The following is a 13940-nucleotide window of genomic DNA, read 5'->3' on the forward strand; positions in this document are numbered from 1 at the left end:
TAAATACAGTCATCTAATACACTAAAACTCTACTATAGAATATTTAAAATTCTGTAGGAACAGTGTTTGATCTGCCATCAGAAGACTTGCCTTAAAATCCTAGCTTTTCTACTTCCTGGATCTTACCACTTCTCTTAGATTCAGCTATTGTCTATGCAGATGAATCTTAGATCTACTTGTCCAGTCCTAACTTTTCTCTTGTCCTCCATTCTTAAATGTCCAACTGCCTTTTACTCACCTTGAACTTGATGCCTTATAGACATATTAAATTCCACATGTTCAAAACAGAACTCATTGTCTTTTCCCCAAAATCCTTTCCTCTTCCCTACTACTTATTATTGAGAATACCTCATCCTTCCAGGCATCTGACTCTAAACGAGGTGTCATCCTTAATTCATTCAGGCTCTCTTATTCTCATAAGTCTGGTGAGTGTTCAAGTCCTGTTATTTCTTCATGTGCCTTCCATCTGAAATTAGCTCCAAGTTATCATAAATACACACACACACACACAAACATATGTGCACTGTGCACATAGCACAGTGAATGACGCACACAGTTAAATGCTTGTTCATTGATTGCCTTCCTTTATCTCTTTGGTTGTCTTTTCCTGCTTGGTCTGCTGTTTCCCAATTTTAAGAAATGAAATGATAGGTAGACTGGTTGACTCTTAGGGCCTATTCCAGCCCTAAGTCTTATCATCCTGTGATTATGATGTTAGTTATGTCCTATCTTCCATGCATTTAATGATATATAGTGTATCTCTATCATCATAACAAGAGGAATTCTCCAATAGATGTTATTCTTGTTTCTCTACTTCATGTTATAACATTGTTCTACCCTTTTCAAAGATAATGTGAATGAAATTTCAGTTTACAGTTGCATTCAGTTGGTTCTAGAGCCTTTTTTTATTAGAGGCATAAATCACTTAAGTTTTTAAAATTTCTCAGAATCATGTGCTATTTTTCTTCCTGAAGTCACATAATACAAATCAGAACACAGAATAAGAAAAAAAACCCTGACTCATTTCTGCTCTGAAAACATTTAAAAGAATTAAACAAAGACACTGTTTGTAGACTTTTGGAGAGAAATCAAAATATTTCCAGTCATCTTGTGTGTAGGTGTTTGGGTTCTGTTTTAGGCTGTGTGTCCAGCCCAGCTTTGGCAGAAATTGAGTCAGTGTTGCTTTCTTGGAGTTCAAGTTAAATTCATCAAAAGATATTTTCATGATATAGCAAGAAAGATGACCTCGGACCAGGAAATGTTTAGTTTAATGAAGAGATTATGAAGTGTTGTTTTGGGCAACTTTTTCATTTCAACCCTCCTTCATTTAGATTCCATCTTTCAACCACTGAAAAGACTTCACTTTGGGCAGTAAACTATGATCTCTTAAGTCTCATTTTTCTTATCTGTAAAATAAAAGGATTGAATCACATGACTTCTGCTGTCTCATCTATGATTTAAAATCTCTCTATTCCATAGCTCTTATGTAGCTAGACAAAATTCTCTTTTATTACTTATTCTTCTGTCTTGTAGAGGATCACTTGGACAGACATGCCACAGAGTTGAATGCAGGGCCATGTTTGCATTCTATTTTTTTCTGTGCTCTCAGGACAGTTTTGAAGCTATATAATATCTATGAAGCTGGCAGGAAGGCACAGTAACTGGATTCCAGCAGCTGTTTTGAATCTCTTACTGGAGATGCTTGAACTTGCCTAACAGGAGCCAAGAAATTCTTGTACATTCTTTGAACCAAATAAGACTTATTTCCTTACTAAAAAAAAATCAAAATTAAAGATATGAGTAGTATAAGAACAACCCTTGCTTTTGAAGTCTTTCTTTCCTTGGAACTAGATCATGAGCAACAACTGGGAGAAAAGGGTAGTTCCAAGAGGAACTCAAGGAATGGCCTGTATGTGGAACGAGGACATGAGATTTGCATGATTCAGTATCTGCTTCAGACAACTCATTCATTTTACAACATAGCTCTATTTGAAGGCAAACCTTGACTTTTAGGGGAAGGATAACTGATTTTTTGGGTTCCTTGATAATCTCCCGTGCTTGTGCACAACCACTTGCATGAGAGGGGATCCTGGTAAAATGCAGAGAATCGGCACAGCTGGGAGGAGAGTGGAGGCAGCACAAAATGGAAACCTTGGGAGGAACTTAAAGTGGGAGTAGGAGGTTGGTGTGGTTGGTTGTAAATTCTAGGATGAGGAAGTCCAAGAGACTAAGAAGTTCTAGGGAAAGGAGTCAGCTGTATGATGGTGGCAAAGTTTAGAGGGTCAGAAGCATAGCATAAAACCAAAAAACCATCAACAACTTCCAGGAGGAAATGTTGCAGAGATATGTAGGAACATTTTCTCTTCTTTGCCCTTACCTCTTGGGTTTTGTAGCCATTGACTGCAAGAGAGTAAAGTCATGTGTTTTCCAGAAGACTTTTTTTTTTTAAACCCTTACCTTCTATCTTGGAGTTAATATTGTGTATTGACACAGCTGGGAGGTGTCTGAGGCCAGATTTGAACCTAGGACCTCCCGTCTCTAGGCCTGGCTCTCAATCCACCAAGCCACCCAGCTTCCCCCACCAGAAGACTTTTTTGAAGGGGCAAAGGAGAGATAGATCTCCCCTGATTATGGGAAAGTAGGAAAAGAAATTGAGGGAAAAATATAAGAAGGGAACAGAATTGTAATGATAGATAAAACAAGAGCTGCCCTGGTTGCCAAGGAGCATGAAAGGTTTGAGCTTGGACATAAGCAGCAGAAGTGTTGATAGATAGTGGCAGTTCAGAGATTGTTAGAAGCCAGCAGCTGACCAGGCAAAAATCTATACTTGCCATAGGACTAACAATGGTAGTGTGTTCTTGGTTTGAGGACTCTCCTGTTAATGTTGTGTGTTTGTTCCTTCCTGCTGGATTCAAATCTGAGGATCACATATGATAGCCATGTCTGTTTTTATAATATATTTATGTTCCAAATGAGAGGCAGCATTGTATAGAGGACTGGTTAGAATCTATAAGACCTCAAATCAAGTCTTGCCAGTGACACACTGGTTGTATGATCCCAGGCAGATCACTGACTTTGAGTGTTCTAGGCAATTCTTTATGCAGAACAAGTTCTTATATAGATGGGTTTAAAAAAAGAACTTCTCTCATTTGATAGGCTCAGTACTGATAAAATCCTAGGTCTAGCCCAAAAAGAAGCATAAAACCAATACTCATCGATTGCTTCGTTTCCACAGATAAATCACCTGAAGTATGATAAAGGCTCCTGCATCTAAAAGAAATCCTGGGACTGGGTAAAGTAGAACTCAGATATTCCTGAAGAGGAGAATTTGGGTTAAAGATACTGATTGGGGATTATTAAGAGATATTCTTGAGACAACACAAATAGGAGCCTAGAACTTCAATAATGAGCTATGTTTTAAAGGGCGTTTCAGGGAGATTCTCCTACAGTCCTAAGTATAGGGACAGGGCAGGGGTTAGGATTGTTCATAAATAGCTTTGAAAAAATAAATAAGATTCTCTTCTGCCTTTGGCATTAAGTGCTAACTTGTTTGGTTTGATTCTTCAGATTCCAGAAAAACCAGATTACTTGCCCTTCTCCATCTGACTTTGATCTTTCTAACCTTTTGGCTTTTATACACATAATTTCTCATTCCTAGAAGGGATTCTTCCCACATCTCAGTCTTTAGAAATTCTTCCTTCTTCTGCCTTTACTTTAGACATCACTTACTTCATCATTAGAGCCTTTAATATTTTTATCTGTATGTTATCTTTAACTTGCCCAATGAGACAGTGTGTTCCCTGTGAGAAGGGATCCTGGTGTATATGCTGTCTTGGAAGGGACTATACAACGCTAGTCATATTCCTACTTAAGGAAGACTGCTTAAACAAAAGAAGTTACAGACGTAGTTCATGTCTTCTAACCATGTGTGTCTCCCAAGTGTCTCTTCTGGCCTCTATTCTCAGTATATATTTTTTAGCTGGTGATCTCTTCCGGTCCCAATTATCATCTCTAAACAGATGATTCTTAGATCTACTTAACCAATCCTAACCTCTGTCCTTTAGTGTCACTTATACAACTGTCTATTTGATATGTCAAAACAAGTGTCTAGTAGTATCTTAAATTCATCATGTCCAAAATGGAATTTACTATTCCCCCCCACCCATAATGCTCCCCTTTTATTAACTTTTTTACAAGATTATGGATTTTAGAACAGAGTTGTCAGTCTTGATTCCCAAGTAAATTCTAAACCAGATTAAGATGTTATTTAAGAATGTTTAACAAAACAAATAAAAATGCAATAAAACAAAATGTTAATTTGTGGTTTCTAAGTCAGTACTAGCCAGTTTTTATTTGAGTTTGACAACTTAGTTATAAAAGATTGCCACCATTCTTTCAGTGACCCAGGTGTGTAAACTAGGTGTGTAAGGATAATTTTAGGGTTGTGACCTAATCTAAATTATTTTTGGTCACCAGGGAATATCCCAAATAAAATACCCAAGTCAGTTTTTTTTTTTTTATGGTGGTTTAATTAATATAGAGGGAAGGAATTAAGGAGAAGGGAGAGGGAAAAGATATAGGATTTCTCCCGCCTGGCCTGTGCCAGGGGGAGTTCAAAGTCCTCTGCCACGAGGTCCCTGAAGAAGATTAGTGGCTTTTTAAGAGAATAGTTTTTGGAAGGTAAAGGAGAAAGAATCAGCCTAAACTCCGATAGAGCTCAGTAAAGATCCCTCACCTGAACTAGTCTACTGAGCTTTCTCCAGTATGGTATTAAGGAAAACTCACCTCTAAACACAGACACTAGCAGCCGACACCCAAGATCCGGAAATACTCAGCACACTCCACCAGCCACCTCTCCACCGCCAAAGAGGCTAGAGAAAGGAAGTGACGCGAAATATGTAGACGGTTTTTATATCACTTTCCTGAGTCTCACATGTACCAATGGTAACTTAAGCTTGACTTAGGACAGCCCATGGGTCTGTCAGTTGTTTCTGATTTGTCATTTGCTAGCACATGTCTGTCACAGGCCATGCTCCTAAATACTTAATCCTTAGTATGAGTGTAGACTAATAAGGGTGGAGTACTCTAAAGTTCACAGGTGTCACCCTCAGTTCCTTTCTCTCATTTCCCATATTCAGTGTGTTGCTAAATCCTTTCTGTTTTACTTGCCTTCCTGACATCTCTTGTGTATGCCCCCTTCTCTCCTATGACATTGCTGCCATTTTGGTGCAAGCATCACTTCATGCATAGACTATTACTGTAGACCACTGACTTCTGATTGGTCTCCCAATCTTAGATCTCTCCACAATCCAGCCCATCTTCCATTCAGCCATCAAAATGAACTTCCTGAAATGACAGCCCGACCTTGTCCCTCCCCAGCTCTCAAGGACCCCTGTTAGCCTCCAAGAACAATTATTTAATCCTGTTTGGATTTTAAAGCCCTTAATAACCCCTCATTTAAAAAAAATTTCTCTCTCCACCCCTATTCTTCATAAACTCTGAGTAGGTCAGTGATGCTGGCCTCCTTGCTCTTTCTTGAACAAGATACTCGCATCTCCCTTTCTCTGCCTTTTCACTAGCCATCCTCCATGCCTGGAAATTTCTCCTTCCTGATACTGCTTCCTACCTTCCCTTAAGTCTCAGATAAAAATTCACCTTCTTCCAGAACGTTTTCTTTATCCTTATTAATACCTTCCCTATGAAATTATCTATCTTACATGTACAGAGTTGTTTGCATGCTGTCTTTCCCCATTCCACTGTTGAGGCCTTTCTTTGTATCCCTGGCTCCTGAGCACTTAGCTCTGTGCCTGGTGCATAAATGCTTGTTGACTTGAATATGTTCAGATCAGGGAAAGAGAACAATAAGTTCTTGTGATTGAATGAATGTTTAATGAATGTAGAGTAGAAAAAGGGTCAAAGAAAGTAGGATTTTGAATGGTTCTTGAAGGATAAACTAAGTTTAGATTGAGAGAGAGAGAGAGAGAGAGAGAGAGAGAGAGAGAGAGAGAGAGAGGTTACTTCAGGCGGGGGAATAGTATGAGTAAGAGCAAAGAATTAGGAAGGTTCAGGGAGGGAGAAAGTGACCACATGTTTATAAAATGCCAGTCATGTGACAGACATTGTGCTAAGCACTTTACAAATATTACTATGTTCAGAGAATAGTGAGGAGAAAGGATTGGTCTGGGGAAATATGGGAAATAAAATTAATTGTATAGGGCAAGAGCAGATATGAATGAATTCTAAAGTCATTTAGATCCAGTGCTGCTGCTACCTCACCTTCCAAAATGGGCCATAGGATCATAGACTTAGAGCTAGAATGCCACTTCAGAGGTCATTAAACTCCCATCAAACACCGCATTTTACAGATGAAGAAACTGATGTTGATAAAGATTAAATGGCTTGCCCAGGATCTCTCTCTACTATCCGAGGTCTTCCCAACCTGAAACCAAATGTACCCTCTGCTTGCCTAGTTAGAGCTAAATGACTTGATTCTTCACTCCTTACAAATATACACCCTCATCTACCAGCTGGCCATTTTCTCTCTCTCTTCCCCCCCACACCCCCACCCCATCTACCATTGCCTCTGGAAAGAGTGTGTCTCTGACCTGCCCCATTGTTTCACTAACCACTTAGCCTTCCCTGGATACCCCTTTCCTATTTGTGTTCTCTTTCTATTAGAAGACCAGCTCTTTTAGCCTGGAACTGTCTTGTCTCCTGTATTTGTATCCCCAAGTGCTGGGTACCTTTTAAAGATTTTTATGCTTTTTCATCTATTCATTTAGTGTCTTTAGGAAAAGGAATGTAATTGCTTAATGACTAATGGAATTTTGGGATCAAGGGAGAGGAAAGATAAATTCAAAGGTTTTTAGGTTGGGGGACTAGAAGAATGGTCACAATGATGGCAAAAGGAGAAACAGGTTAGTAATGGAAATTAACTTTTCTTAGGTAGGGTTAGGAGTAAGAATGATTTTATATTTGAGCATATTTCATTTGAAGTGACAGTGGAAGATTCAAGAGGCAATATCCTTTAGGAAGTTAGAAATAAGGACTGTGCCTCAGATAAGACAGTTGGATCTAGAGAATTTTGGAGTTATCCACCTATGGCTATTATATGAATTAATGGGCGTATATATGTAATTCTTATATGTAATGAGTTTTGTAATGGGAAAAGGATAGAGATAGGATAAGATTTAAGAGAAGTGGAAGACTGTCTTTAAGGCACATACTAGGAACTCAAGGGAAAGGATCTTAGCAGGAGAAAGTGGAGGAGTGACAACTGCTAGAGAGTAGTGACCTCCAGTTGGAGATTAAGTGCTTCCTGTTGGGAATGGTGGAGGAAATGAGGGCTTATTGAGCTCTTCTACCTCAATTGACTTCTAAATGAGGGCTTTTTGAGCTCTTCTACCTCAATTTGACTGTGGAGAAGGAGTATACCCCTAATTCATCTTGTGAGACACTCTGTTTGATTTGGAAAGATCTAGAAAAGCATCTGACTATACCTGCTGTGATTTTCAGAAGGTTTTATCTAAAAAAATCTTGTCAGATTGGCTTTGAGGTTTTACCTCAGGGGTCAGACCCCCTGAGGTGAACTTAGCCATTGGAGTTCATTCATAATGGTTTTGAAGACAGCTTTTGGGGAAGAAATCTAACATACTACTAAGGGTCATAGATAGCTTAGTCAGTCTTGGGGACACCTAGATATAAACAGGGAACTGTTAAGTTAGCCAGAAGACCAGAAGGCTCCCTCTTGCAAGGGATGTAGAGCATTGTGAGAAATTAGCCAGAACTCTTAGAGTTAGGGACCCCTTGTTCTGATCCTCAGTTTGTATTCCCTCTTAAAATAAAGGAGATACTGTTTTTTATATCAATTGTCTCCAAGGTATTTGTGCAACTGACCCAATGAGCGAAAGTGATTGAGTTTCACTTTCACTAATAAGAGGTTAGAATATTCTGCTAGGTATTGAGGGTTCCCTGAGTGGATCTACCACTATCTGGTAGTGAATCTGGTGGGTCCCTAACTCTAAGGGATCTAGCTAATTTCTCATAATCCTCTCAGTCCTTTGCAAGAGGGAGCCCTTTGGTCTTCTGGCTAATTTAACAGTACTTAGAATTGACTGGGCCTAATTCTAATTCTGTCTGACCTTTGGGTAATTTTGGTTTGATTCTGAATATTCATGAGTCAACAAAAAAGAGATTTATGTATTTACATTTTAGATTTACAACAGAAAGAATTTTTAATCTATAAGTAGTATTAAGATTGGGTAGTTAAGACCCTCTTCTGTAGAGGAGATGGGATGACTTTTTGGACCTCTAGATACCCCTTGGTCTGAAGGACTCCTTATTCTAGTGGGCATCCCTTTTATAGCTTTTGGTAATCTAGAAGTAATGTTAATACAGCCAGAGACCATCAGGAGACTTGAGCCTTTGCTCCCTGACCATGGTCTGGTGTGATCCCACATGCTTTGGTGCCTGTTATGTAATGTATGACTTTAAGGTATAGCTTTTAGGTGGAAAGATACCTATTTTTCAATTAAATTTTTATGATGATGATAATTTTTCAAAAGGAAACCTATACTATAGAATATATTTCATAGAGACTCAGAATTTTTCCTCCTTTTTATGATTAAAATTCTCTTAATTAACATCTTAATTTATAATTATTAAATAATTAAAAGCAGGCCAGAGGAAGAAAAGGCTGGCCATTCCCTTAGCAAGCCTTTTTCAGGAGCCAGGCAGGGAGATGAGAGATGTGTTCCTGGAACTGGGACTACATACACCTTCTTGTTCTGAATTCTCAACCCCAACTTTCTTTTGAGAATTAAATTTATGTTCTTAGTGACATCTGTTTCCAAAGTCTCTCTAATTGGAGGACTCAGACACTCTGGGCAAGTGGCAGGTCTTCTGGATGCTAAGGAGTCATGAGGGGCAAGACATACAGGTCTTCTGGATTCCAGGAATCTGGAAACCTTTAGAATGGCAGCACCATCTTTCCTTTACCATACTATCTTAAGTAGTTTGTTTATAGATAAACTTTGTTTTGCATCCTTAATTCAGTGAAAGGGTAGATTAAGTTTTAATTTCAAAGAGCATCAAAACTTTTAAAATCCAAAATTAATCTTGGGGTACCAAAGAAAGGGGTATAGGCTAGTGTTAAATGTCCACACTCACAGATATGTCTATTTACTTTAAAGATTTTAGCCAATAAAAGGCAGTTTTGATATAGTAGAATTAGGTAGAGCGCTAACCTTAGAATCCTAGAATTAGAACTGGAAGGACCCCCAAAGACACTTAGTCCAAACCCCTTATAAAATAGGCTCATAGCAGTTAAATGACTTGCTGTAGTCACACAGTAATAACAGAGGCAACATATGAGCCTAGGATCTCTGACTCCAGAGTCAGTGAGTGTTCTTTCTATACTGTTCAAATCTTGTCTCTTACATGCTGGTGACGTGGCTATGGACTATTCATTTAAGCATTCATTGCCCTTGAGCAGCTGCTCATCTCCATTGATAGAAGGACTTTTTATATTGCTGTTTTTTATCAGTGAGATCTTAGGTCTGGTTAAAAAAAAAGTAGCCAAAATAATGGATCCATCCAAGATATAGATTGAAAGGAGATTTGACTTTATATACATTAAAATTTCTGTACTGTACTAACCAATGAATCTCATTCTTCCTCAGGAACATACTTTAATAGGATCAGCTAATTCCCAAGATATCCAGCTCTGTGGAATGGGAATTCTTCCTGAACACTGTATTATAGACATCACATCAGAGGGCCAAGTTATTCTAACGCCTCAGAAAAACACCAGGTATCACATACTATAATAATAGCCATCATTTTTTTTTCTTATTTCTTTTCTTTCTTTTTTTTTTCATGTTTCTTATTTATAAGGAGACAGTAGCAAGGTAATTTAATGTGATTTTGCTGCTTTTTTTTTTTAATCACTTGACTTTTTTGAAAGTCAAGCTTTTGTAAGATGGGAGGCCAGGATGGTACTGCTATTTTGTGTTTATTTTCCTAAATGAAAAAATTATTGCATATCTTTTACTGCCCAGGTTTCATAATTGAAAATACTCACTTCTTTAAATGGGCCTTATTTTATTCCATATTTAAGTTTAATCATTTTATCATTAGAAAACCTGTAACTTGTTTTGTGTCCTTTCTGAAGTTGATGGGACATTAATGTTATATAAATTTTTGTTTTTTTTTTCTAATTTTAGTTTTTTAGATCGCTTTTTAGTTATGTTAAGGGTAAAATTAGGGTTGTTGACTGAATATATTATTTTAGTGGTTGCCAGGGATTTTTAAATTTAGTCCTAATAAAATACTCAAGTCAGTTTGGGATTTTTATGGTGGTTTAATTACAACAGAAGGAAGAAATTAAGAAGAAGAAGAGAGAGGAAAGGGTATAATAAGATTTCTTCGGTCTAGCCTAGGCCAAGGGAAGTTCAGAGGCCTCAGCCAAGGGGCCTTCTCAGAAGATTAAATCTAGCTCAGCTTCCAGTCACAAGGTCTCCTCTGAGATGAGGGGTTTCCTTGGAGGATAGTGCCTTTTCAGGAGGTAAAGGGAAGGAGAAATCAGCAGCCTTAAGACTCACCAAGGTCACTCAGTGAAGACACTTCACCTAAACTATGCTACAGAACCAAAATGCCACAAGCAAGTCAAAACGCCGCACAGAGCTCCCAATGCTGCCAAGAGCTCCCAACGCCACCAAGTGAGCCCAAAGTCGGGGGGTGGGGGAGAGAGGACATCCCATGGAGTCTGTCAGTTGTTTCTGATTTGTCACTTGCTAGCACATGTTGGTCATAGGCCATCCTCCTTACAGTTAATCCTTAAGTGGGGGTGTATACATTCCTGGTTTCTAGAATTCTAAAGACTAAGCAGGGTGGAGTAAATCTAAAATTCACAGTTGTGCGTAGTTTCTATGGAAGTAATTCCTTAAGTCAGCTGTTAAACAGTAGTTTGCCAGCCCTTTTATTGAAGTTTGTTACAGATTTTAATTTTTATTGAACCAGTGGATTTGGAATAAAAAGACTAGGATTAAAATTCCATTTCTGCTACCAATTATCTGCATACCTAAAGCAGGTTAGTTAATCTTTATGAGTCTCAGTTTCCTAATCTTTAAAATGAAATTAGATAAGATGATCTCAAGGTCCCTTATAACTTTAAATCTATAATCTATCATTAATATCTTTTGTTTTGAATTAGTTTTAAGTCCTAACCCACAGAGAATAGAAAAAAAAAACAGTTCAAGAAAGCTTAATATTTATTGTTACATACATAGTACACTACCTTAGCAAAGAAGAAAGGAAAGAGATGCATCCTCTTATCTAGTTTTTCCCTACTAGGCTTGCTCATTATAATTACACATTAGTCAGTATCTTTCCCTTGTTTTCTCTCTTTCTCCATCTTTCATTTTCTTTCCATTTACATTGTTATAGTCATTTGTATTATTTTCTCTCTTTGTATCACTTCATATAAGTATTCCCCTTTTTTTTTTAATATGTCAATCTTCCTAGACCAGAGGAACCTTGCCAGTAGCACTCTTGAGTCTAAATGACTTCTTAACATCTGTAAATTCTGAGTAATGTTGAAGCTTAAATTAGCTTGCTAAACCTGTCATTCATGTTCATCTCATTATAATATTTGTAATGTCTTCTGATTAGTGACATCTTCTCAGGAAGAGACTATTCTTCATTTGATCCTAAACTGTCATCTAGCAGTATTACCTTGAACAAAATAATTATTAAATTGCTTAAATTAACATTTTACATAGTTATTTGGTATATTATAAACTAGAAAATTACAATGTTTACCAGTGTCTGTGTTTGCTGACATGGAACTAGTGTCTTAAGCAGTTTTTAAAATTCTCATTTTGATTGAGCTACTACCTTTTCTCTCTCACTAAAATTTTATTTTATTTTATTTTATTTTATTTTTAAACCCTTACTTTCTGTCTTGGGAGTCAATACTGTGTATTGGCTCCAAGGCAGAAGAGTGGTAAGGGCTAGGCAGTGGGGGTCAAGTGACTTGCCCAGGGTCACACAGGTGGGAAGTGTCTGAGGCCAGATTTGAACCTAGGACCTCCCATCTCTAGGCCTGGCTCTCAATCCACTAAGCTACCCAGCTGCCTCCTAAAATTTTATTTTTTGAAAAATGCACTAAATATATTTTTGCTTGAATGCCATAGAAATTTCAGTTAGTGTGTGTTTATGATTTCTGAAATGCACAGGGTCTGGCTATTTGGATGTTACATTGACTCCTTTAAAAGGTTTTTTAAGATCTCTAGCATTTTTTTTTAGATGTTTCAGCATTTCACCGTTAGATGGCACTGCTTTATTTGAAGGCTAAGATCAGCGCATTTATAAAGGATGATGATTTAAGAATCTAAATTAAGCCACTTAAAAAATATGACACCATTAATAAAACTGCTACTTACATAAATTCTTCATACAAAGTAGGCATTCAGCATATACTACTTCATTTGAAGTAGGAGAAAAGGCCTGAAGCAAGATTTAAAGGAATGTGACATGAATTACCTTCTGCCAGTATAGTTTTGGGGCTCCTCAGGGTGACAAAAGTTATCTGACCCTTAGAGTGACCCATGACTACCAAAGGTAATATTTTTAATCCATAAGAAACACAAGATGGAGCCATGCATAGGAAAGTGACTATCCAGATGGGACAGTCTTAGTTCATTCAGTGTCTGCCTGTGACACATACTGACTCTCTGACCCAGCAGAGCCCCAGGCCTCTGAGACTACAAGTTTTGATCACCAGTGGCAGATGGAGGCTCCTCACCAAGAGTTCCCTGAACTAATGAAGATCCATGTCTCTTACCACATATTTCCTGACTGACTCAGATTCCTAGCTACAGCTCCCTGTTGCTGTCCCTGTATGGTGCTTCTCTCCATCCCCTGGCACATCAGCAGGGTGGTAAGCACAGGAGGCTGCTACTCCTGCTCAAGACATATATGCTTGTTTGTCATCGGGCACAGTAGTTTCTTCCCCATCCAGTGGATGACAAACTCTCCTGTCTTGTTCTCCTTATCCCCATGATTTGGAGTGATTGTATGCTCAGATAAATCCTTTCCCCACATTTATCCCAACCTTGCTCTTCCTGAGTTCAAAACCCCCTTTGTCCTATTTTATTATGCTCTCTTGAACCCCTGCTCTAAGAATAAATTCTGCCTTGTCCAAAATAGATCATTTCAAAATTTCCATCTTGTGGTCCTCATGGGAACCTAGCTCTCTCCAAGTGATGGGTGGCCACCCTATTTACTGGAAGTTATTTCTCTCAGGTCCTCTGACTTGTCCTGGAGTCCAGGAGGAGTGATTCTTCTCCTTGCTACCCTCTGCACCTTTTTAATCCTCCCAAGGCCATACTTACTTGCTTTCCTCCTCTGTGGATGAATTATCTAACCTACCTAGAATGCTATTGCAATAGTTTTCTATGGAGTGGCTTCCAGTTCATTTTCCTTCTTGTCTTTTTTAAAAAATCATTTATTTAATTAATTTAGAATATTTTTCCATTGTTACATGATTCATATTCTTTCCCTCCTCTCCTCCCTCCCCCCTCCCATAGCTGAAGAGCAATTCCACTGGGTTGTGCATGTATCTTTGTTCAAGACCCATTTCCATATCATTAATATTTGCACTAGGATGATCATTTAAAGTCAACATCCCCAATCATATCCCCATTGAACTATATGATTGATCGTATGTTTTTCTTCTGTGATTCTACTCCCACAGTTCTTTCTCTGGATGTGGATAGCATCTTTCTCATAATTCCCTCAGAATTGTCCTGGATCATTGCATTCCTTTGTGTCTTAAAGAGTACAGGATTTGTTCCATATTCTTTCCTACTTCTCCCCTTGAAGACACTTTGTGGAGATTTAGTAGATTTAGATATCACTTAGTATACCATGGCCTCTTA

The 13940-nt window shown here is 38.1% G+C and overlaps 1 protein-coding gene across 1 annotated transcript in view; it reads left to right on the forward strand.

Annotated features, from left to right (window-relative positions):
• The window catches only part of KIF13B (kinesin family member 13B), a 267035-nt gene that overhangs the window by 155008 nt on the left and 98087 nt on the right, over nt 1-13940 (forward strand). Inside the window, exon 14 of the mRNA XM_056813715.1 lies at nt 9681-9811. Within this exon, the coding sequence (XP_056669693.1) occupies nt 9681-9811 (131 nt within the window). The remainder of the gene's footprint in view (nt 1-9680; nt 9812-13940) is intronic.

The sequence above is a fragment of the Monodelphis domestica genome, chromosome 1 (assembly GCF_027887165.1).
Source record: "Monodelphis domestica isolate mMonDom1 chromosome 1, mMonDom1.pri, whole genome shotgun sequence".
NCBI classification, from domain to species: domain Eukaryota; kingdom Metazoa; phylum Chordata; class Mammalia; order Didelphimorphia; family Didelphidae; genus Monodelphis; species Monodelphis domestica.